This window comes from Octopus bimaculoides, chromosome Z (assembly GCF_046866305.1).
Source record: "Octopus bimaculoides isolate indiv1 chromosome Z, ASM4686630v1, whole genome shotgun sequence".
Taxonomy (NCBI): Eukaryota; Metazoa; Mollusca; class Cephalopoda; order Octopoda; family Octopodidae; genus Octopus; species Octopus bimaculoides.
In genome coordinates this window covers 28,511,801-28,535,170 of record NC_142944.1, presented here as the reverse complement: position 1 = coordinate 28,535,170, position 23,370 = coordinate 28,511,801, and the positions used below count along the sequence as shown (strand labels likewise).

General features: G+C 36.3%; 1 protein-coding gene across 1 annotated transcript in view; it reads left to right on the top strand.

The window, feature by feature from the left end:
- The window catches only part of LOC106876257 (histone lysine acetyltransferase CREBBP), a 69,517-nt gene that overhangs the window by 29,899 nt on the left and 16,248 nt on the right, over positions 1-23,370 (top strand). Inside the window, exons 10-13 of the mRNA XM_089365321.1 lie at positions 12,997-13,053; positions 13,884-13,940; positions 14,442-14,519; positions 21,461-21,531. Of these exons, the coding sequence (XP_089221447.1) occupies positions 12,997-13,053; positions 13,884-13,940; positions 14,442-14,519; positions 21,461-21,531 (263 nt within the window). The remainder of the gene's footprint in view (positions 1-12,996; positions 13,054-13,883; positions 13,941-14,441; positions 14,520-21,460; positions 21,532-23,370) is intronic.

Sequence of the window (23,370 nt, the reverse complement as noted above, 5' to 3'; positions counted from 1 at the left end):
ATATATATATATATATATATATATATATATATATATATATATTATATATATATATATATATATATATATATATATATATCATATATATATATATATATATATATATATATATATCATATATATATATATATATATATATATATATATATATATATATATATATCATATATATATATATTATAATATATATATATATATATATATTTATATATATGTATATATATATATATGGATATATATATATATATATATATTTATATATATGTATATATATCTATATATATATATATATATATATATATATATATATATATATATATATATATTTATATGTATGTATATATATTTATATATATATATCATCATCATCATCATCATCATCGTTTAACGTCCGCTTTCCATGCTAGCATGGGTTGGACGATTTGACTGAGGACTGGTGAAACCGGATGGCAACACCAGGCTCCAGTCTGATTTGGCAGAGTTTCTACAGCTGGATGCCCTTCCTAACGCCAACCACTCAGAGAGTGTAGTGGGTGCTTTTACGTGTCACCCGCACGAAAACGGCCACGCTCGAAATGGTGTCTTTTATGTGCCACCCGCACAAGCCAGTCCAGGGGCACTGGCAACGATCTCGCTCGAAAATCCTACAGGAGCCAGTCAGGCAGTACTGGCAACGGCCACGCTCAAAATGGTGCATCTCATGTGCCACCCGCACAAGAACCAGTCCAGGGGCACTGGCAACGATCTTACTTGGCTTGCCGGGTCTTCTCACGCACAGCCCATTTCCAAAGGTCTCGGTCCGTAGTCATCGCCTCGGTGAGGCCCAATGTACGAAGGTCTTGCCTCACCACCTCAGCCCAGGTCTTCCTGGGCCTACCTCTTCCACGGGTTCCCTCAACTGTTAGGGTGTGGCACTTTTTCACGCAGCTATCCTCCTCCATTCTCACCACATGTCCATACCAGCGCAATCGTCTCTCTTGCACGCCACAACTGATGCTTCTAATGTTCAGCTTTTCTCTCAAGATACTTACACTCTGACGGGTATTCACATTGACATTACACATCCAACGGAGCATACTGGCTTCATTCCTTGCGAGCTTACGTATGTCCTCAGCAGTTACAGCCCATGTTTCACTGCCATGTAGCATGGTTGTTCGTACGCATGCGTCATACAGTCTGCCTTTTACTCTGAGTGAGAGTCCGTTTGTCGCCAGCAGGGGTAAGAGCTCTCTAAACTTTGCCCAGGCTATTCTTATTCTAGCAGCTACACTTTCAGCGCACCCACCCCCACTACTAACTTGGTCGCCCAGATAGCGGAAGCTATCGACTACCTCTAGTTTTTCACCCTGGAATGAGATAGAAGTTGTTTCCTGTTTGTTTGCAGTCTTTATTGCACCTGAACATCTGCCACAAACAAAAACTAACTTGCTAGTTAACCTGCCTTTGATGTTGCTGCACCTCTTATGTGTCCATAGCTTGCACCGGGTACATCTTATAGAGTTACTACCTACTCCTTTTCTACATACTGAGCAGGGCCATCTACCTGAAGGGGTTTGTGTTTTATCTACCTTCCTACTTATTAGGATTTTGGTTTTAGCTAGGTTGACTCTAAGGCCCTTCAATTCTAGACCTTGCTTCCACACCTGAAACTTCTCCTCTAGTTCTGATAGTGACTCCGCAATTAGGGCAAGGTCATCAGCATAGAGGAGCTCCCAGGGGCAACCTGTCTTGAACTCCTCTGTGATTGCCTGGAGGACTATGGTAAATAATAGGGGGCTGAGGACGGAACCTTGGTGGACCCCTACCTCTACCCGGAATTCATTGCTGTACTCATTTCCAACCCTCACCTTACTGGCAGCATCTCTGTACATGGCTCGCACAGCTCTCACTAACCATTCTTCTATCCCAAGTTTCCTCATTGACCACCAGATAAGGGATCGGGGGACCCTGTCAAAGGCTTTCTCCATGTCAACAAAAGCCAGGTACAGAGGTTTATCCTTAGCTAGGTATTTCTCCTGCAACTGTCTCACTAGAAATAAGGCATCAGTAGTGCTTTTACCTGGCACAAACCCAAACTGCATCTCATCTAAATTGATTCGCTCCCTAATTAGTTGGGCTATGACCCTCTCTGTAACTTTCATAACCTGATCTAACAGCTTGATGCCTCTGTAATTATTTGTATCTAAAGCGTCACCTTTACCTTTGTAGCAGTTGACTATGATGCTGCTACACCAGTCATTGGGTATGACTCCTTCGTGTATCACCTGGTTCGTAATACGGGTGACTAGGCTATAGCCAACACTGCCAGATATTTTGAGCATCTCTGCAGTGATTCCTGATGGGCCAGGGGCTTTCCCGGTCTTCATACTCTTAATTGCTTTATCTACCCTGGTACTATCAACTCGGATAGCTGGTCCCTCTATTGGGTCGACATACGGCAGGCTCTCTTTCTCCCATTCATTCTCTTTATTAAGCAATCTATCGTAGTGGCATCTCCAGACCTCTTTCTTTGCATCCTCATTTAATGCAAGCGTACCATCATCCATGCGAACACATTTCTCTCCTACAACATCACTATTCTCTCTCCTACACTGTCTTGCAACACGAAATACCTCGAGTCTTTGGTCCTCACGGCGCAGAACATTGGCAAATCTTTCCTTATCTGCTTCCCCTCTGGCTAAATAAACCTGTCGCCTAGCCTCCCTTCTGGCACATTGGTACAATTCCCTGCTACCACCGTTCTTCCAGTCCTTCCAAGCCTGTTTCTTTTGTCTAATAGCCCTGTCTACCTCCTTGTTCCACCACCACGTTACTCTGGGTCGGGAGGGGACCTTACACCACCCACAAATCTGGTCGGTGGCTTTCAACAGGTTGTCCCGCAGAAATCTCCAATTGTCTCAATGGGATTTTAATTGCTCTCATTCTGTACAGGTTTTAAGAAGCACAATAAAATCATGGATACATAATGGTATTGACAAAAGTTCCACAACATCTGCCTTCATGTTTTGTCACAAATTGCTGGCATAACACTTAGTGAATGGCATAGCATCATTGTGTATATCTACACCTACATGTACGTATGTATCTATACACATATAAATATATACAAATGCTATATATTCCAGTGATATATACAGACTACATGGCTACAGTCGAAGGATTGAAAGGAGTCACAGAAGATACATATTTTTGACCAGTGGAGTTGGAAGGAAACATCACTTACTGTACTGAGGAAATACCAAATAGCAAAAAAACACATTCCTCACATTGCATCCATTATCAATATGTGAAAGGATGTGCACTGATGTTGACACTTAGTTACACATACTGGTTAATGTCTCCACTATGTGAATTCGAAATGTAACAAGAATATCTGACTTGGCTGTTTCCTGACATCAAATTGGCAAAAATTCATTTGAAGTTGATGTATCAAGTAGCAACAGCATCTAAACAAGGCTCTGCTTTGTCCTTGGGATTCTAATTGTGGTTATTCCGTAGTTATTTTAAGAAGTATCAGAAACTGTTGGATAAAATAATGGTGCTAACAAAAGTTCCACAACGACTGCTTTCACACTGTGTCTCAAATTGCTATTATTCAGAAAGACATAATATCTAGTGACTGTCATAGTAGCATTATGAGTATCTATATAAATGCATACATAAACACACACACACACGTCATATAACCAAAATATATTCAGATTGTAAGGCAGGAATCTAATGACAGAAACAAGTAAAAGATAGAAGATAGAGGCTATATTTATTTCAAAGACGTACAGTTTTGATCAGATGAGTGGGAAGGGAACTCTTGGTGCTGACGAAATACCAAATATGGAAAATGGCATTCCTCACCTAGCATCAATCGTAAATGTGCATATGACAGCACATGACCTGAAATCTACCCCTTCAAAGTCACATATATGTGTAACATTTACATTATCAAGAGACGATAGGACTTGGCTGTTTTCTGATGAAAATAATGAATCTACAAAGATTCATTTGTAGATAAACAGTAAGGAAACAAGAAAGAAAGGCTAAAGCTAATGCATCAGGAAAAAGCAGCATCAGAGCCAGAGTGAGTACTATGCTTGGGATTCTGTACATACACAATGACTGACTGCATTTTCTGACTCAAAATGCTCATATTCATCAAGGCATAATACCTAGTGAGTGATGTAGCAGCATCATGTGTGTGTGCGTATATATATATGTATATAAAAATAACCATATGTCTACATATTTAAATATATATGTATGTATATATATAAATGTGTGTGTGTGTGTGTGTATATATATGTATATATATATATAAATATAAATATTTATATCATCATCATCATCATCATCGTTTAACGTCCGCTTTCCATGCTAGCATGGGTTGGACGATTTGACTGAGGACTGGTGAAACCGGATGGCAACACCAGGCTCTAATCCAATTTGGCAGAGTTTCTACAACTGGATGCCCTTCCTAACGCCAACCACTCAGAGAGTGTAGTGGGTGCTTTTACATGTCACCCGCACGAAAACGGCCACGCTCGAAATGGTGTCTTTTATGTGCCACCCGCACAAGAGCCAGTCCAGGGGCACTGGCAACGATCTCGCTCGAAAACCCTACAAGGCCAGTCAGGCGGTACTGGCAACGGTCACGCTCAAGATGGTACATCTTATGTGCCACCCGCACAAGAGCCAGTCCAGGGGCCCTGGCAACGATCTCACTTGGCTTGCCAGGTCTTCTCATGCACAGCACATTTCCAAAGGTCTCGGTCAGTAGTCATCGCCTCGGTGAGGCCCAATGTTCGAAGGTCTTGCCTCACCACCTCAGCCCAGGTCTTCCTGGGCCTACCTCTTCCACGGGTTCCCTCAACTGTTAGGGAGTGGCACTTTTTCACGCAGCTATCCTCATTCATTCTCACCACATGTCCAAACCAGTGCAATCGTCTCTCTTGCACACCACTACTGATGTTGTGGAACTTTTGTCAATACCATTATGTATCCATGATTTTATTGTGCTTCTTAAAACCTGTACAGAATGAGAGCAATTAAAATCCCATTGACATGTATAGGGCTGGTTCTTATCATCTTTCGTTTTTGTATTATTCTTTATCTTAAAATGAATTTTTGTAAATTCATTATTGTTGTGAGAAAACAGCCAAGTCAAATATTCTATATATATATATATATATATATATATATATATGCCTTTCATATTTTACTTGTTTCAGTCATCAGAATCGTTATACCATCTATGTATATTGCTGGAATATATGTGTGTATATGAATGTATGTTTGTGTATACGTATGTGTGTCTGTGTGTGTATGTATATATATATATATATATATATATATATATATATATATATATATATATATATATATGTGTGTGTGTGTGTGTGTATATATATATATATCACAAATGAAAGACAGAAGATAGAATATATATGTTTCTGCATATGTATATATATGTATGAGGGGGTCCCCAAAAGTAACCGGAAACATTCTGTGGGAGAAACCTATTGTAGTTCAAGCTTCTGCCACTAGAATCCACTTGATGCAATCCTCAGGCATCAGTATGCTGACCGGTGTCATTGAGTATAGTCTTACTGCCATGTGGTGCATCTTTGTATTGCAGTGCTTCTCTCCTGTTCATCAAGTTTTGCAATGGTTGAAATGTGCTTTCATGAAATTCTGTTTTCTGCTGGGGAAATCAGTAGCCAAAACAGTTGTCATGCTTCAAACAGCTTACAAGGACGCTGCCATGAACAAAACACAAGCTTACAAGTGGTTGTCATACTTTAGGACTTGAAGACCAACCTTGTTCAGGACAACTATTGACCTTCCGAACAGGTGAAAATCATTGCAGAAATTCATGAACTGATCTTGGAGGACCGTCACCAAACAATTCATGAACTTGTTAACATGATTGGAGCTCCTGCCAACGAATTTCAAGCAAGGAATTGTAAATGAAAATAGTTGCAGTAAAATTTGTGCCTCACTTGCTCACAGAACATCTAAAGTAGTCACGACTGAATGCGTGTCATCAACTGAAAGAACAGTTGGAAGTTGATCCAGGCCTTTTTTCAAAGGTCATCACTGGTGATTAAAGCTGACACTACAGAATTTGCAGATGTGGAAGAGGTGAAGAAAATGGAGGCATTAAAAGGCATCACTTCGCAAGAGTTCCAGCAATGTTTTGAATAGTGGAAAACATGTCTGGACAGATGCATTGCTTCAAATGAAGAATATTTTGAAGGAGACAAAAGTGTGATCATGTAAAACTAGGTGAATAAAATAATTTTGCAAAATTCTGATTTCTTTTGGGTACTCCCTCGTATGCGTATACATACTGCTACTACACCAGCCACTACGTATCATACCTTTCAGAATAATGGCAATTTAAGACATAGTTTGAAGACTATCTTTGTGGAACTTCTGATGCTGCTGGTTCTTGATGTATCAGCATCAAAGCATTTCATTGTTATATTCTTACCCTTTATCTTCAAATAAATATTTGCAAATTTGTTGTCATCAGAAAACAACCAAGTCAAATATTCGTGAGTTACATTTTGAAACATTACCAATATGTGTAACTTTAAAAACATCAATATCAATTCACGCCTTGTCACATTTATATGTACGATGGATGTAATGCAAGGAATGCGGTCTTTTCATATTTGGTATTTCCTCAGTATGATGATAATGAAGAGTGATGATTCTTCACTCAACTGGTCAAAAATATATATATATATCTTTTATTTATTTATATATACCATAAAAACCCATGTAATTTATGCACTTTTTTTGCATAATTAGTGGGTGCATAAATTACATGAGTAGATCGTTTCCAGAATTGTTTTTGTTGCAAAAAGACGTCCGAAACATCAACATTTGCACCGTAAGAAGTCTGGTGTCCATGCTAGTAAACATGGTCCCGGCCATATTTCACATTGCTTGGAGTTTCTACCTATCGCAATGGAGCACCATTGACATGCATAATGATATGGATATTCCTGACTGAACAAAATGTAATGATATGGATAATCTTGATTGTATGTTTCTATTCTTGTCTGTTTATACCTGATGAGGTAGGGTCTTGTCTGTTTTCTTGTTTACTAAGACCTTAGTCTTTGCTAAGTAAACCTTAAGGCCCTTAGATTCCAGGTTTTGCTTCCACACCTGAAATTTCTCTTCTACCTCTGGTGTAGAATCTGTTGTGAGGGCTAAATTATTAGCATATAGTAGTTCCCAGGGGCTACCAGTCTTAATTCCTTTGCTATGGCCTAGAGGACAATGATGAAAAGAAAGTGTCTGAGGTTTGAGCCTTGATGAATGCCTACCTGTACACCACATTCTTCACTGTACTCATTAACCAGTGTCTCTATACATGGCCTGTACCACTTCCACAAGTTACTTGTCTACCTGTAGCCTCTTCAGAGCCCACCATATGACACAGCGAGGTACTCTATTGAAGGCTTTCTCACCATATCAATGAATGCCAAGTATATTGGTCTTTTCTTAGATAAGTACTTCTCTTGCTGTTGCCTAACTATGAAAATAGCTTCTTCCCAGGGTGAAGCCAAACTGCATTTTGTCTAGCCTAATTTTGCTACTAATTAATTGGTGTCAATGTAGTCAATCTGGCTGGTGTGCTTACTGGATCAATAAATGATCAGATGGTTGCCAGGCTTCATGAACTTGGTGATGTAGACCAGTAAGCCATGAGCATCACAAAACTCCAGCAGCTTCATTTCTAGAGCCAAAGCTGTAGCCTCCGTGCACACTATGAAATTCATCAGGGGGTCTTCCATGTCCATTGAAGTCCCTTGTCATAATGAGAAAATCGTCTTTCATTGTCAAGGTAGTCCTCTGAAGGGGTAGAAGTGCTCCTTTGGAGTATCTGGAAGTCCTGCATGCAAAGCTTATGCAGAGATAACTGACACTGTTACATCAAACAAGGCTATTCTTAGCTTAATAACCCTTTCATGTAACCTGACTACCTCAACCACCTTATCCACCTATTTCTCTGCTAGTAGAATACCCACACCACCTCAACCATCCTACCAGAAAAAGCTGTATCTGTCTCTTGCCCATAAACAGTCTAGTTGAGGCTCTCCTCTATCATACTCCTTGCACACAGCATGCACCTATATTTCTCTACTCAAGCATTTCAGCTATCTCGATACCTACCTCTCATTGTGCCAACATTGATTGTTGCAGTTCTGAGCTTGTAGAACTGGGGAGATGGTGGAATGTTTTTTAGATTCTTAAAACAAAAAATATCTTGGGGTGCATGTCTGGAGACAGTAACATCCTTGTGCTTAGTGTGAAAAATATTGTTTCAGTTTCAACTTCTTTCTGTCCCATACATGTACACAAATATGAATATATATACACATTCATTACAATTATGTGCACAGATGTAGTTCTATGTGCATGCTCATGGATGGGAAAACAAACTGACATAACCAAGCAGTATGTGTGTATGTGATTGAAAAGAGGATTGTTAGACCACACAAAAAATGGCCCATCTCAAAGTTTACTGACCAGAGCTGAAATTATTTATCTATCAATAAAAATATATTCAAATTTAATTTGTGGCAAAATTTGTGATGCAACACAAAGTTTTGTCAGTTAACAGGTTGCTGTTTCAAAAATATATTCATTATACATAATATCATAGATGGAAAGAAAGAATTCAATTTGGCAGGTGTTGAAAGTTATTCGATTGAAAGTAGAGAGATTACAACCATTTGACCACATAAGGAAAGAGATGACAATGATAATAATTATATGTATATATATGTGTGTGTGTATGCATGTATATGTGAAGACACATGACAAGCTGTATTTGTTTTTTTTTTTTTCCCCTTGAATAACATCAGTGGCATGGAAAGGGGGGGCTGGTATGCATGGGCAACTGCTGGCTGCAACCTTACCCAGTCTTGTGCCTTGGAGGTGAACTTTCTGGGTGCAATCCAATGGTCATTCATGACTGAAAGGGATCTTTACCCTTTATGTCTGTTTACACACACACACACTCACTTATATGTATTATACATACATAATCATATGCAAAGACATGTGTTTATAGTCCTTTGTATGAGTACATATACACACAAATAATTTGGAAGAATGGTGTCTGAATGTTTTTTCCTTCTTGTGTTTGTGTGTTTATAGAGAGAGAAAGAGAGGTTCCTGTGTGACTGCATGATTAAAAAGCTCGCTTTCCAACCATATGATCTTGTGATCAGTCCCACTGCGTGGCTCCTTGGGCAAGTGATTTCTACTATAGCCTTTGGCCAATGATAGTGGATTTGGTAGATGAAAATTGAAAGAAACCCATAAATCAACATCATCACCATAAAAGTGACATTATTTCCAGTCTGCTGTGAAAAGTTTGCCTAACTATAGGAACATAGTAACCTTGTTGCCTGAAAAGAGGTGAATGTTGGCTACAATTAGTGCATTTGCCACAACAAATTCCATCTGGGTCAAGTAAGCATGAAAAAGTGAACATTGAAATGATGTTGGTGGTAGTGGTATGTGTGATATATATATATATATATACACACACACACACACACACACACACACACACACACACACACACACACACACACACTCACACTCACACATACATATCCACATGGCTAAGAGTTGTTCTGACTCTTACTTCTACCAATGGTGGTGCTTACTAGCACACTCCGTGTGCTATCCCAATAGCGAACTATCTATTATTATCCCCTTGTGTTCCCTAACCAATATCATCTCTTGCAGCTTTAGGATTTTGCTCTGGCAACCCATCCCTACAATCTTTTCCCCAGTTACTCCCTGCCACCCTTATGTAAATGCTGGTTTAACCATGTATCTGCTACATAGCAAGACATCTCTGCTTGTCCCCTGGCATAAAATCTACCCTTTTACTCTTTTTCCCTTTGCTTATTCTTTCCTGTTTTGCAAGTTACTTGACAACTCCACAAGTGCCAGTGGAATGAAAAAGGCTCTTAGTGCACACTGCAAAGTGGTTGTAGAAATCATGCCAAAGCTAACATGGATCATGATGCAGCCATTTCACTCATCAGATCCTGTCTAACTGTCCAACCCATACCAACATGGAAAATAGATAGTAGATGATTTGAGTTCTCCAATAAGTTCAGTTAGTTTTTTTTCCCTTTTTTTAAAATCCTTGTTTATTGTCAGCACTTTTAACAATTTTAACAGTTGATAATATATTCCACTAGCTTGTCAATGTCTTAACTGTAGAAGGACTGAGTCTTGACTTGAAGAATTCATCAGGTCACATTTTCAGCTCCACTTCAAAGACTGTTAGAGAATAACCAATAAAGGTGATAATCTATCAGGACAATGGTTGTTGTATCAGAGTGAGATGAGAACCATCTCAACAGTACCTAGCAAGAATACCAGACACATTTTGACCCTGTTTAGCCTTGTGAGTGGCATGTACACCTGGTACATCTACAAGAGACTTCATCAACAAGCGTATACTGTAGTAAATATGCCTTTCAACACTGTTTTTGCAATGGATGGCTATTTTAATTTAATGCTGCTTGTATTACCAAACAGCTATTTGCAATACCAGTGAACGTTTTTCACTGTTTTCCTATACATTGGAGGTGATAAATCTCAGTTCATACTGAGCAGTTTGGTTGGCTCTGAGTACATACCAAAATGTATCTATCATTCTTGTTAGCTTCTGTTGGGACTATTTTTATCTCCCCTCAATATGTATTATGTTTTTAAACATAGCACAACCATAAGACATTATCTCCAAATGAATACTGTTTCAATAATGTATTAAATTTGCCTTTCAACAAGGGTTTTTGAAGAATCATGTTGCAGTTTCTACAGTCTGATGTCAAGAGGTTTCTTTCAAAAGAGCCATCTAGCTGTTTCTAAATATATGTAAAAAATATATGTGTGTGTTCTATCTTTTACTTGTTTCAGTCATTAGACTGTGACCATACTGGGATGCTGCCTTGAAGAATTTTTTATCGCATGTATCGACCCCAGTACTTATTTATTTATTATTTTAAAGTCTAGTATTTATTCCTTCAGTCTCGTTTGCCAAACCACTAAATTATGGAGGCGTAAACACACCAGTGCCAGTTATCAAGTAGTATTTGGAGGACACACATGATGGGATTCTTTCAGTTTCCATCTACCAAATCCACCCACAAGGCTTTGGTTGGCCCAAGGCTATTGTTGAAGACATCTGCCCAAGGTGCCATACGGTGGGACTGAACTCCGAACCAATCTCTTCTTGTAAAAGTAATAAACACGTACTCTTCTGAAAAATTGAATAATTTTCAGTTTTAATGTTAAATTGTTTTTATTATAACTTGTATAAAAACAGTCAATATCTATCTGTACACACACACACTCACAAAAGCATGTACATATGTATATATACCTGTATAGTCCTTTAAAGGTCAATGTAAAAAAGACAGATAATATTGGATAATTAAAGTTCTAAAATTCTTCAATGTGGTGTCCCAGTATGGCCACAGTCAAATGATTGGAACAAGTAAATGATAAAAGATACTACATTAGCTCGTGTATACATGCCCATACACGCTCACACACATTTATAATGTATATGTATTTATAGGTGGGTGTGTGTTGGTTGTTTAGTTTTGGTAGTGTTGAACAGAATATTTTATGGTATTTAGTTATGTTTCTAGGTTCAAATATCTCTCAGTGCAATATTATCTTTTGTCCTTTCAACTTCAATAATAAAAAAAAACCTACATGTTAAAATTACTGCATAGAAGAATCAAGTAATACTGTAGTTGATTCTATATTATTCAGTGTCAAGCATTGGAGTCTAAATTAAGGGGTAGCTTAATATTCAAGTGTATAGTCTAAAACATATTGCTGATTTTTAGGTACAGAACAAGAGGGTCCTATTACTTTTGAGATCACGTTGTTTAAACACTTCAAAGAAGTTCATTTAATTGAAGCCATTAACTGAAAGTGTGTGTGTGCATTTACGTGAGTAACTATATATGTATTTATGCGTTTGATAATATATATTTTGATTTTAAGTGTGTATATGTTATGTCTTTCTGGGCACACAGATAGTAGAACAAGAATTCAATACATGTAATAAAAATTTGTTTGAAGCTAATAATTCACTCTGTCATATGCAGAGATGCCAGCCTATGTACATTTGTTTAGAATCTTCTCTGTATTAACAAAAAAAAAAAAAATTAAGCATGTGAGTAGTAATAGCTGTGAATGAGAAATTTTGAGTGAATGTATGTGTGTCTTGATGTTAAAATTTTTGGTGGGAGGCGTGTGTATTTGCATGGATTTATGTATGTCAATATGTGTTCAACTAGTACACTCTCACACAAACAGGCATATACTTAACACCCCATACACGTGTGTGTGTGGGTGGGTGTGTGTAGGTAGGTAGGTATGCATGTATTGTGTGTGCTAACTCAAGCACAAAAATGTGTTTTTAATGTAAGCATGTAACATAGATGTCTGTGGGTGTGTGTATATATTTGTGTTGTATGTATGCATTTATATGTATCTATGTATATATATTATGTGTGTATATGCGTGTGTGTCTATATATTACATATATACACACACACACAAACATATATGTATTTATATTTTATATGTATATTATATACATTAAATATATACATTATGTATATATGTCTTTGTGTGTATATATATATTCTATATGTGTACATGTATAAGTATATATATTTATACATAATATATATGTGTGTATATATTTATACATGTGTGCATGTAAGCATGTGTTAGTGTGTGTTAATATATATCTGTCTATATATGTATATATAATTTATATAGATATACATTTGTGTGTATGTTTGTGTTTGTGTGTGTACACATGCATACACATACACTCACACATACACACGAACATTAAATATTTTTTCTGTGCTATTTATGACTTTCAACAGTTATTATTCTTATTTTTTATTTTCAATCTTTTAGGAATCTCACAGAGCTCTTAGGATCGTGTACTTTCAAGTCACGGACAGTCACTACAAGGTGATAATTATGTGAATTGAAACCTACTGCATTCAGTGCAGGAATGCCTTGAACAATACTTAAAATATAGGAAAAGAAATCCATAGTCTATGTTACCTATAGAAAAAACTAATATATATTTAAATGCTAATATATAAGAAAAATTGAAGACATTTTGAAGCATTTGTTTTTATCTTAATTTTACAAACATTTCTTTTTAATTTCAATTCTGCAAACAATGCAACCATCGCTAGATTAAGTTATAGTAACTAAAATTAAATTTAGATACTTCTACTCTTGTTGCAAAAACATTTTAGATAATATGTATATTATAATTTAATTATTCAAAATTGGTGGGATTTGAAAATAACATTTAAATTTTAAAGAATTAAAGATACTACTCTTATATATTACATTCCTTCCCTCCCCTTTGCCTGATTTTAATTGCAGTATCATATTCCTTGCAAATTACTACTAATAAATTAGAAATATTTTATGTGAAAACCCATTACTTCTCTAGATATTTTTCTTATATTTCTTAGCCATATTTTAAGTTGCCCTTCAACCAAACTTTTAGATGTATGTTTTTTAGTAAAAGCAATTAAAAATATCCAGGATAAGGTGTTTTTAATGAAAAGTAAAGCTTTGATCTAAAATATTAAGTCTCTGTATGACAGACATATTCTTATAACTTCTCATGGCAAAATATACTCTTCTTTTATTTTTATAAATCAAATGTTCTAAATATCGATACCACTTGTGATTATTTTTTATTTCTTTCATATATTGTATGTTGCATCTAATTATGTTGATCAGAAATTTAGTAATACATGTATTTTATTTTATTACAGGCGGATACAAAAGGATGCATTCTCTAAAATGAAGAATGATCAGTTGGATTTGGAACCGTAAGTTTCATTTTCTCCTGAAAATCAATAACAAAAAATTTATGCTGAATATTATAATTTGAAATAGATTTTGATATTCATTTAAGACAAAAGTCAGTTAGTGCAAAAGTATTCAATAATTGTGTATAGCATTAATGGTTGTATGAGCTTGTAATAAGTACTAGGTGGCTTAGTTAATGAACTACTAAAAATTAAATCCTAATAAACTGTTTTAAAAATAGTGAAGTTGAAATTATTGTTTGTGTAAATTAATACATCCATACTTGGCTACACTAATTTTTCATATTATAAAAGGAATCTTTAGAAACTCTTACATTTTGTTTATTGCTTTACTTTTTAGAGCGCTCCCATGTCTAAAGTAGGTGTGTTTGTGTATGATTTTTGAATTCAATTAATTCATATTACTTATATTCGCAAAACTAATTCAATAACTTTCGTACCTTTTTTTTCTAAATTATTTTAAAATTCTTAAATAATAATATAAACAATTTTGTTCTTTAGGTTTGTTGAATGTTTAGAATGTGGACGGAAACTTCATCAAATCTGTGCTTTATATTTTGAACCCCTATGGCCAAATGGGTAAGTTTTTAATCTTGTTATCAATGGAATTTTTTTAATGCAAACTGTAACTTTAAGCATTAACTCTAATGAAGTTCTTTTGTCTCATACAGAGCTTATCTGATTTATTCAAATAATGCTTCCAGTTGAAGACTAACATTTTATTAACACTGAAGAATTGCATATTATTTACAATATCTTTGAGAAAATGCTGAAATTCTTTGCTCATCAAAAGTATTTTACAAATTTTTTCTTTTTTATCACTAAGTATTACATTCATTATGATGTACATGCATGCATAAACATTTGTGAATGTAGTTCAGTTAAAAGGAAATAAGCCATAATATAGATTACTTTCAAAATGTAAATGATTGAAATGAATAGGTAAATGTTTCCGAATAGTTATTTTGTATAGGCAACCTCCTCAGCAGTAAAGGAAAGTACTCACAAAGTATAGTAATCTGAATGAGAATTATTGAAACAGTTTAGAGAGCTAATTACTTTGCTGGCAGCAATGGTATTATTTTTGAAAGATAAGTGGCTGTGTAATGACATGATGATACTGAAATTAAAGAGTGTGCACAGGTTGAAGCATGCTTCATTAGATGGGCAAAACTAGTATACATGAATGATGTAGTACAGGTAGTACCATATAATAAGCTACACACACAACATTGCCTTGTGCTTTTAACACACTATGTCCATATGAGATGGTATTCCTGGATAACTGTCACAGTAATTGGCCTATCAACAGTATATATGATACAAAGATTGGTATGTGTGTGTATGTGTAGATATGTATCATCAGTTTTTTAATGTCTACTTTTCCATGCTTGCATGGGTTAGACAATTTTATTGAGGGAAGTTTTCTACAGCAGGACGCCCTCTTTTGTCACCAACACTAGCTAACCTATTTCCAAGTAAAGAAATAGTTTCTTTTGATTAAACATGTTTATCTGGGAGGATTGAGATGACCGGTTGTATTCAGTTTTCATCTAGTAAATTCACTCGTAAGGCTTTGATCAGTCCAGGACTTTAGTAGAAGACACTTATCCAAGGTGTTACACAGTGAAATTGAGCTCAGAACCATGTGGTTGAGAAGCAAACTTCATACACAATCCACCTGTACCTGTGTGCATGTGTAATGTCAACTTTTTGATGTTTGTGTGGGTAGGATAGAGGTTTTTGAAACAGATTATCTACAGCTTGATGCCCTTCTTGTTACTAATCCTCACTTGTTTGCAAACAAGGTTATATTTCCCCATTGTTAGATATGTTCTTGGTGTTGGAAATGAATGACACTACTTGTGTAACAGTCATCATCATCATCATCATCATCATCGTTTAATGTCCGCTTTCCATGCTAGCATGGGTTGGACGATTTGACTGAGGACTGGTGAAACCGGATGGCAACACCAGGCTCCAATCTAATTTGGCAGAGTTTCTACAGCTGGATGCCCTTCCTAACGCCAACCACTCAGGGAGTGTAGTGGATGCTTTTACGTGTCACCCGCACGAAAACGGCCACACTCGAAATGGTGTCTTTTATGTGCCACCCGCACAAGAGCCAGTCCAGGGGTACTGGCAACGATCTCGCTCGAAAACCCTACAAAGGCCAGTCAGGCAGTACTGGCAATAGTCACGCTCAAGATGGTACATCTTATGTGCCACCCGCACAAGAGCCAGTCCAGGGGGCACTGGCAACGATCTCACTTGGCTTGCCAGGTCTTCTCACACACAGCACATTTCCAAAGGTCTCGGTCAGTAGTCATCGCCTCGGTGAGGCCCAATGTTCAAAGGTCTTGCCTCACCACCTCAGCCCAGGTCTTCCTGGGCCTACCTCTTCCACGGGTTCCCTCAACTGTTAGGGTGTGGCACTTTTTCACGCAGCTATCCTCATTCATTCTCACCACATGTCCAAACCAGCGTAACAGTGATATTGATTTGTCTTATCACATGTTGTCAAGACAGAGATTGGGCTACACACACAGATGGGCTTCCTTCAGTTTCTATTTACCAAATGAAAATTGGGAAAGCCCTTGATCCATCAGGAATACCTTTTGAGATGTAGTTTGTTCCCTGTTCGGGAGATGCTCTCTTTATAGTTTGGCAACTACAGAAGTATTTATCAAAAAGTAAACCACTGTACTTAGCATTCATTGATCTGGTAGAAGCCTTTGACAGGGTGCCTTGATGCCTTATCTGGTAGTCACCGCAGAAGCTAGAAGTGGAATAATGGCTAGTGAGGGTTGACAATGAGTACAGCAATGGATTCAGTGTGCAGGTAGGTCATTGGTTATCAATCCCCTCTTTTTTATCATGGGAACTCCTCTATGCTGATGATCTTGTTTTGTTTTGTTTTTTTTTAGCTGAAAGTATAGAAGAATTAGAATTAACATTCTAAATGTGGAAACAAAGCCTGAAATTAAAGGGTCTTGCAGTTAACTTAGCAAAGGCTTAAGTTCTTAGCAGGAAGACAATCAAAACATTAATCCCTTTGGAGAAATGGCCCTGTTCCATCAGGTAGAAACTCCAGATGGTGTGCTCAGTACAAAACTGTGGTCACATGAGAGACGCAGTGGAATCACAGCAAGGTTAAAAGAGAAAGTAGATTTTGAGGCAATGTGCCTGATGTGATAAGAGCACACTGGTGTTCTGAAATGCTCAGGACATAGTAGGGAACCTCCTGTTCTGTTATCTAGGTGGTTTAATTGGCAGCAGAGGAGGGGGCTCTGAAAATATAGTTGCAAAAATTGGGATTGGCTGGCAAAGAGTTCAAACAATTTTTATTTTTGTTGGTAGCAGAAGGCCTTTCTTTCAATGGTAGGTATGATGATCCTTGAGTACAAACAGCAGTGTTTCATGGCTCTGAATACAGAGAACTGGCGAAGACTTGAAAGAAATGAAACAAATATGCCCCAGTGGATATGCAGTGTCATTGTGCATGTATGACAAATGTATTTTGAGAAAAATTGGCATAAGAGGCATCAGATGTGTGCAGGAAAAAAGAGTGGATAAGGACAGCTGTAAAAGAAGTACCGATAGCTTAACATGTAAGAAATATGTGGAAAAGGTAGACTTACAAAATGATGAAGACTGATCCCAAAATGTTGAGCCTCTGAGAAAAGATGACAGGCACCAAGATGAATGGTATTGTTAATGAGCTTGAAAAGATCTGTCCATTTCAACAGAATTGAAATTCTCTGAAGTTTTTCATGACAATTCATCTTCTGACACTCGCTTTTCTATCAATCTTTTACAAGAATGGGCTGAAAGGTTCATAGGCTGACTATAAAGGAGTGATTCTAGAACTGTGAAATCTTGCATGCATTCATTTCAACTCTACTTGCATCATTTCTTTCCATGCAAACTGACACCTGACTGTTAAAAGAAAACTTCAAAACTAACTAGTAACAACTTGTCTTGAAAATAGACAAAATTTGGCATACTGATATTATCAAGTACCTGCAGAAAAAGGCTTTAGCCCTGCCAAGGACATTAATATTGACATAATTTCTACATTAGGGGATGATGCTTCAGCTTTATCAATAGTGCAAGAGTGGGCAGTTGAATTAGTAGGGTAAAGGAGAGTCTTAAAGATGAGCCATGGTCTGGACATCCTGCAACTGACACCACTGAGGAAAACATTGTGTTCACTACATGGTGATAGCTGACAGGGCAATTGACTACAAATCAAATAGCCAATGCTATTAGCATAAGCATTGTGAGGTTGAGAATTGAGAATTAGAAAGAAAATGGTAAAGAGAGCTGCAATGAAAAAAGAAAGGAAGAGTTAGAGAGTTGTGCAAGAAGCATGAACTTGTTAGTTGGTTGGGGCATGCATGGATATATGTGAGCATGCAAGTGAGGGCCAGCCTTATTACATTTTATGTCATGCTGAATCTCCATGAGAATTACATTAACCCTTTAGCATTCTGATTACTCATTCTGTTTATTTATTCACATTGTTGTTTTGAATTAATTCTGATAGTTTTTTTTTTTTTTAATGATATTGTACAGTAGGTGTGAGTGGCTCTGTGTGGCTGGTTTGAATATGAAACAGATAATATATTTGTGTCAGATGGGGTCGGTTTAAATGCTAAAAGGTTAAGGGTATGCATGTCTGTGTAGCACTCAGCCACTTGCACATTAATTTCATGAGCAGACTGTTCTATTGATTGAATCATCTGGAACCATCATCATTGTAACTAAGAGAGTGCCAGTTATATGCATGTAATAAAGTGTGTGTACATGTAGAAAAACCCTGTCAGGTGTAAAATGTGTCTGGTGCATGCAAGGATGTTGGGCAGACTTCAGGTTCTTGCATGCTTATCTGGCAATCACTCTCTGATAAAAGCTGAGGTGTGGCAGCCTGGAAACACTTGGACAATACTAAGAAGCTGTTTAATCTAAATCACAAAGGTGATTCGTGTATCAGTTTTAGTAAACAGCTCTGTGAAGTTGCTTCACCTACACTGGGATTTATTGAAAGAAAACACCAGGATTGATTTAAAGAAAATAAATGACATTAACTGATGCTGATCATGACAATATTGGATGAAAAGTAAATGACACTTTACAAATTGCTCTCTTGTCCTGTGCCAGAATGTGAACAGGATACGCAGAGAAAGATTTTAAATATTGCAAGGCTAAGAATCTAATGAGAGTTATGGGCAGCAAAGGACATGTGGTGACAAGAAAAAGCCCCAAAGTTCAAACATCTACTGACGAATGAGATTCAGAAGCTCTCTGCCACTGTTCTCTCCGTCTTTGCACTTCTGTGAGATGAATCAGAGCCATGTGGTAGTAAAGTTTTAAGCAATGTCTTGAATGGTGCAGCTGTAGCAAGTCCTGATATTATTGATGGGCTTGCACAGACACCTGTGATCCACCAGCTTGAGGAATAGCAGGAATAGGAGGAATAGTAGCATTGTTGCTGAACTGATTCAGAAAGATGGAGATGAGATACTGGAACTTTTATCTACCATATTGGTAGATAAAAGCCCCATTAACTCATCACCACTGGGAAGACCAAGGAAGACATTGTGCAGTACATTCCAAGATGACATAATAGCATTGGATGTTGGCCTAAGTGGAGCCAGGCAGATGGTGAGCAGTCAAGATATTTGGAGAAAGCTTTTCGTCGTGCCGACAGCACTCAAGGATCTAATAGCTGTGTGTATGGGGTGGGGGGATCAAACTCCCTCATTCACCATATGTCACATATCAGAGGTTTGAAGTAGGGAGAACAGCTAATGACAGTGCTCCAGCAAGGCTGCAGGTTTTGAGTTGAAAGCAGTAAAAAAACAAAAGCTGTATATACGTATATAAAGATATCTGTATATATAAAAGGCAGGATGTGTGTGAACGTGAATGTAATTTATGCACGTCCACAAATTAGCACGCATGTCACTCCAATTTTAGGAGGACATTCGTCATGACCCTATCTGCATTTTCGTCAACTTTTTCTCTCAAAGGCACCTTGCGTATAGCTGTAAAAATCGATTTTCAACCATAACTTTTACCAATTTTGAAGTTTGCTAACATGGTGAAGTGAAAGTATGCATGTGAGGGAGAGAGAGAAATTGTGTGTTGATTGATGTATGTGTGTGAGAGGGGGAGTGAGGGAGAGAAGAGATTGTTTGCAAGCGTCTAACAAAAAAAAAGTAAAGAAAATGTGGGAGAGGAGACAAAGCGTCTAACGAAAGAAAAGGGAGGTGTGAGTAAGGAAGACAGTGTCAGCGTTCATGAAAAATGAAAATGTGAAATGCTTTTTTTTTATTGCTTAAATGTGAGATATAGTTTCAAATATAGGATGTTTTTGAAAGACACTATATTTTAGAATGAGATTATATATACTTTCAAACACAACAATTAAAATATATTTATTTTAAATCGTCCATCTTTCTCCCCCCCTCTCACTCTCTCTTTCTTTCTCTCTCTCTCTCTCTCTCTCTCTCTCACACACACATACTACTTTGGGAGCGAAAGAGTTTTGTTTATATTTCACGCCGAAGAAAAAAGTTTATTGACAATCCATTTATTTAACAACAATGAAACAAAGTGGTATGTAACAATTTGTCAGTGAATTACACAATATAAATGGGTAAAATTTCCAAGGCTTCCACCACACCCCAACCTGTTTTTCGGACCACAAAAAGAGTTTTCTAGCATATCAGCAGGCCAAGATAGTTGATTCCACGCAAAATATCCGATTTATTTTTTTCTTAGTGAAAATCGTGCGAGTGTTATCTAAAAATTTAGCTGGAGTTTTTCATGGTAAATTTGAGATTTAAAAAAATTTTTTTATCCATATTCTTAATCTCCGTATTTTTCCCATACATTGAAAAGTAGATGGTGAAAAGATCAATGTGTGGGGGGAGTGAAATTCCGAGGATTTCAGCACACCGGTTGCAGGCATCCATTTGAGGGAGCCATGCTTTTCACATGGGCAACTTTATGTGGCCTGCTCCCGTGTGGGTAGTAGAAATGTTCTTTTTGTGTATGCTCCTCAGGGCAGAGCACACAATGTTGTCTATAGCGAAGTTTTATAGACAAGTTGTCATTGCAGCCGATGTGGTTAAAATGATATGGCATCAATTTGAGATAGAATAGACAGAAGCAACAGCCCAAGAATAGAACTGCACAACTGTTGCTTCTTATACACTACAAAACTCCTGCTACTCCCTACTATCAAACAAACTAGATATACATATATTTTTGTATTTTTAACAGTACTATTTTTCTCACTGTTATACCAGCAGTGTAAAATAGTAAAATGCACCATTTATTTGGATTTCCTAATAGTTTACAGTCCTACTATAATTATTTAGAAGTTGTTTTTATTTGATTTTGGTATTTTCTATAGATTTCAGGTTTTTTTTATATTGTGGTTTCAATTCCAAAGAGATGTTTTCTTTTCCTATATTTAATGCCGGTAACATTTTTTTTTTTTCTTCCAGGTTTTATTGTGATAACTGTTGTAAGACAAAAGGTAAACAGGGTAAAAAGGAAGGCAAATATACTTGCAAACGTGAGTTACACTTACTTTTCTTCATAAGTTATAAATTTTTTGGAAGTTCTTAGTTTTGTAGTAGATACCAAAATATAATTTTAAAATAAATTTGCCATTAAGAAATTAATGATTGCAGTGTTAAAATTTATTTTATTTTTACACTTGTTCTTTTAATTTTTTTTTTATTAATCTATGATGTTGAAGTTATGTTTACCAGTGTCTAATTTGAGAGGTTAATTGGTTAGATTTGTTTCCTATTTCATATTGTAATTTTATCAAGATTAATTTAAACTGTTTTGTTTAATAACAAATTTTCTGATTCTATATTTCTTTCTGATTGGAATTCTGATTATGTAGTATAGGCAAAGGCAAACCAGCTTGGTAGAGTCCGTACTTGTACAAGTTATTGATTATGGTAGTTACAAACCTGAGCCTTAATTCTTTCATTACTATATTTCTAACCAAAATACACCCTTTATGTGTGTCAATCAAATTCTAAAATATTTGTGAATTTAGACTGGGTTTTTTTTTTATCATTATTATTATTATTATTATTAATATATTAATGTGATTTTGGGGAACATAATTTAACAAAGGTTCTTAACCAACCAAATTTATTGAATGATTTTTGTCCCAAAGCAAATCTCAAGTAAATATAGGAAATTCAACAAAATATACCAGTTGAACTTAAATGCATATTAGACAGGTGTACCATAAAGGTAAAATAAAACAAAATACAGGAATTTATCTTTGAAGAAAACTGAAAAATGCACACACCATCAACTAAATGAAATAAACTCATATACATACATGTATATACAGAAACATATATAATAAGGATTCACAATACAAATTAATTGATTTGTATTAAATTAATACAAATTAATTTCAAGGTTTTTTTGGTTGGATCTGACAAGCTGGTTAACCTGTGCCAAAAAAATTCTTGGATAGTTTGGGTAGGTTTGTAGCAAAAGGGTTAAAGGGAATGATGTAGTTCAGCCATGAATCAAAATACTTAGCTGTTTATACAAATGTTCAGTGTTGTGCATTACTAATTTCATATTTTGGGAATAAAAATTTTTTAATCTGCTTGTTTAACAGGTGAAAAATTAATCCTTTATACCCTCTGGAATAAAGTCTCAAATTTTTATATTACAATTTTATTTCAAGGTTTTTATATAAACTTGCAATGAAGTAGAAAGGTTTGCAAAATTACATTTTGTCTTTAATTTCTCTTCTAAAGTGATCGTTAATTAATATATTAGCATTTATAAGAAATATAATTATTAACCACCAAATGAGACTTCATTACTATCATGTCAACATTATGTGCAGCAAATTTGGCCTTAAAGAAAAGTTCACCTGACAGATTTTCACACAAGTTTCTGTCAGTAAAAAAAAAAAAAATCCACTTGAGATACCAAACTGAGGGGTCAAACCTAGTACTTTGTGACTGAAACAAACAGCCATGTGAGTGCACACACACAAAGACAAAGAAGAGAAGAAAAAAACAAAACAAATATGTAACATGAAACAACATATGGCATTGCAGGTTATTCTCAGAATGATAGAATTCTATCCCATTTAAATGGTGCTGAGACTTCAACTTGGGTAATATTTGAATTCAGTATCTGAGGTTGCATTATAATTGATTAAATATGGTAATCATTTAGCAACTTATTTTGCCTTCCACACTACAAAATCTACCAACTATCCAATGACACACACATAGATGGTCTACTAAAGTTCACTTACTTGGTTTTGGTCAACCCATGACTATGACAGAAGATGCTTTTTCATGACTGCATTGAGACTAAACTCAGAATCACACAGCCATGCCTTCACTAATAACAAAAC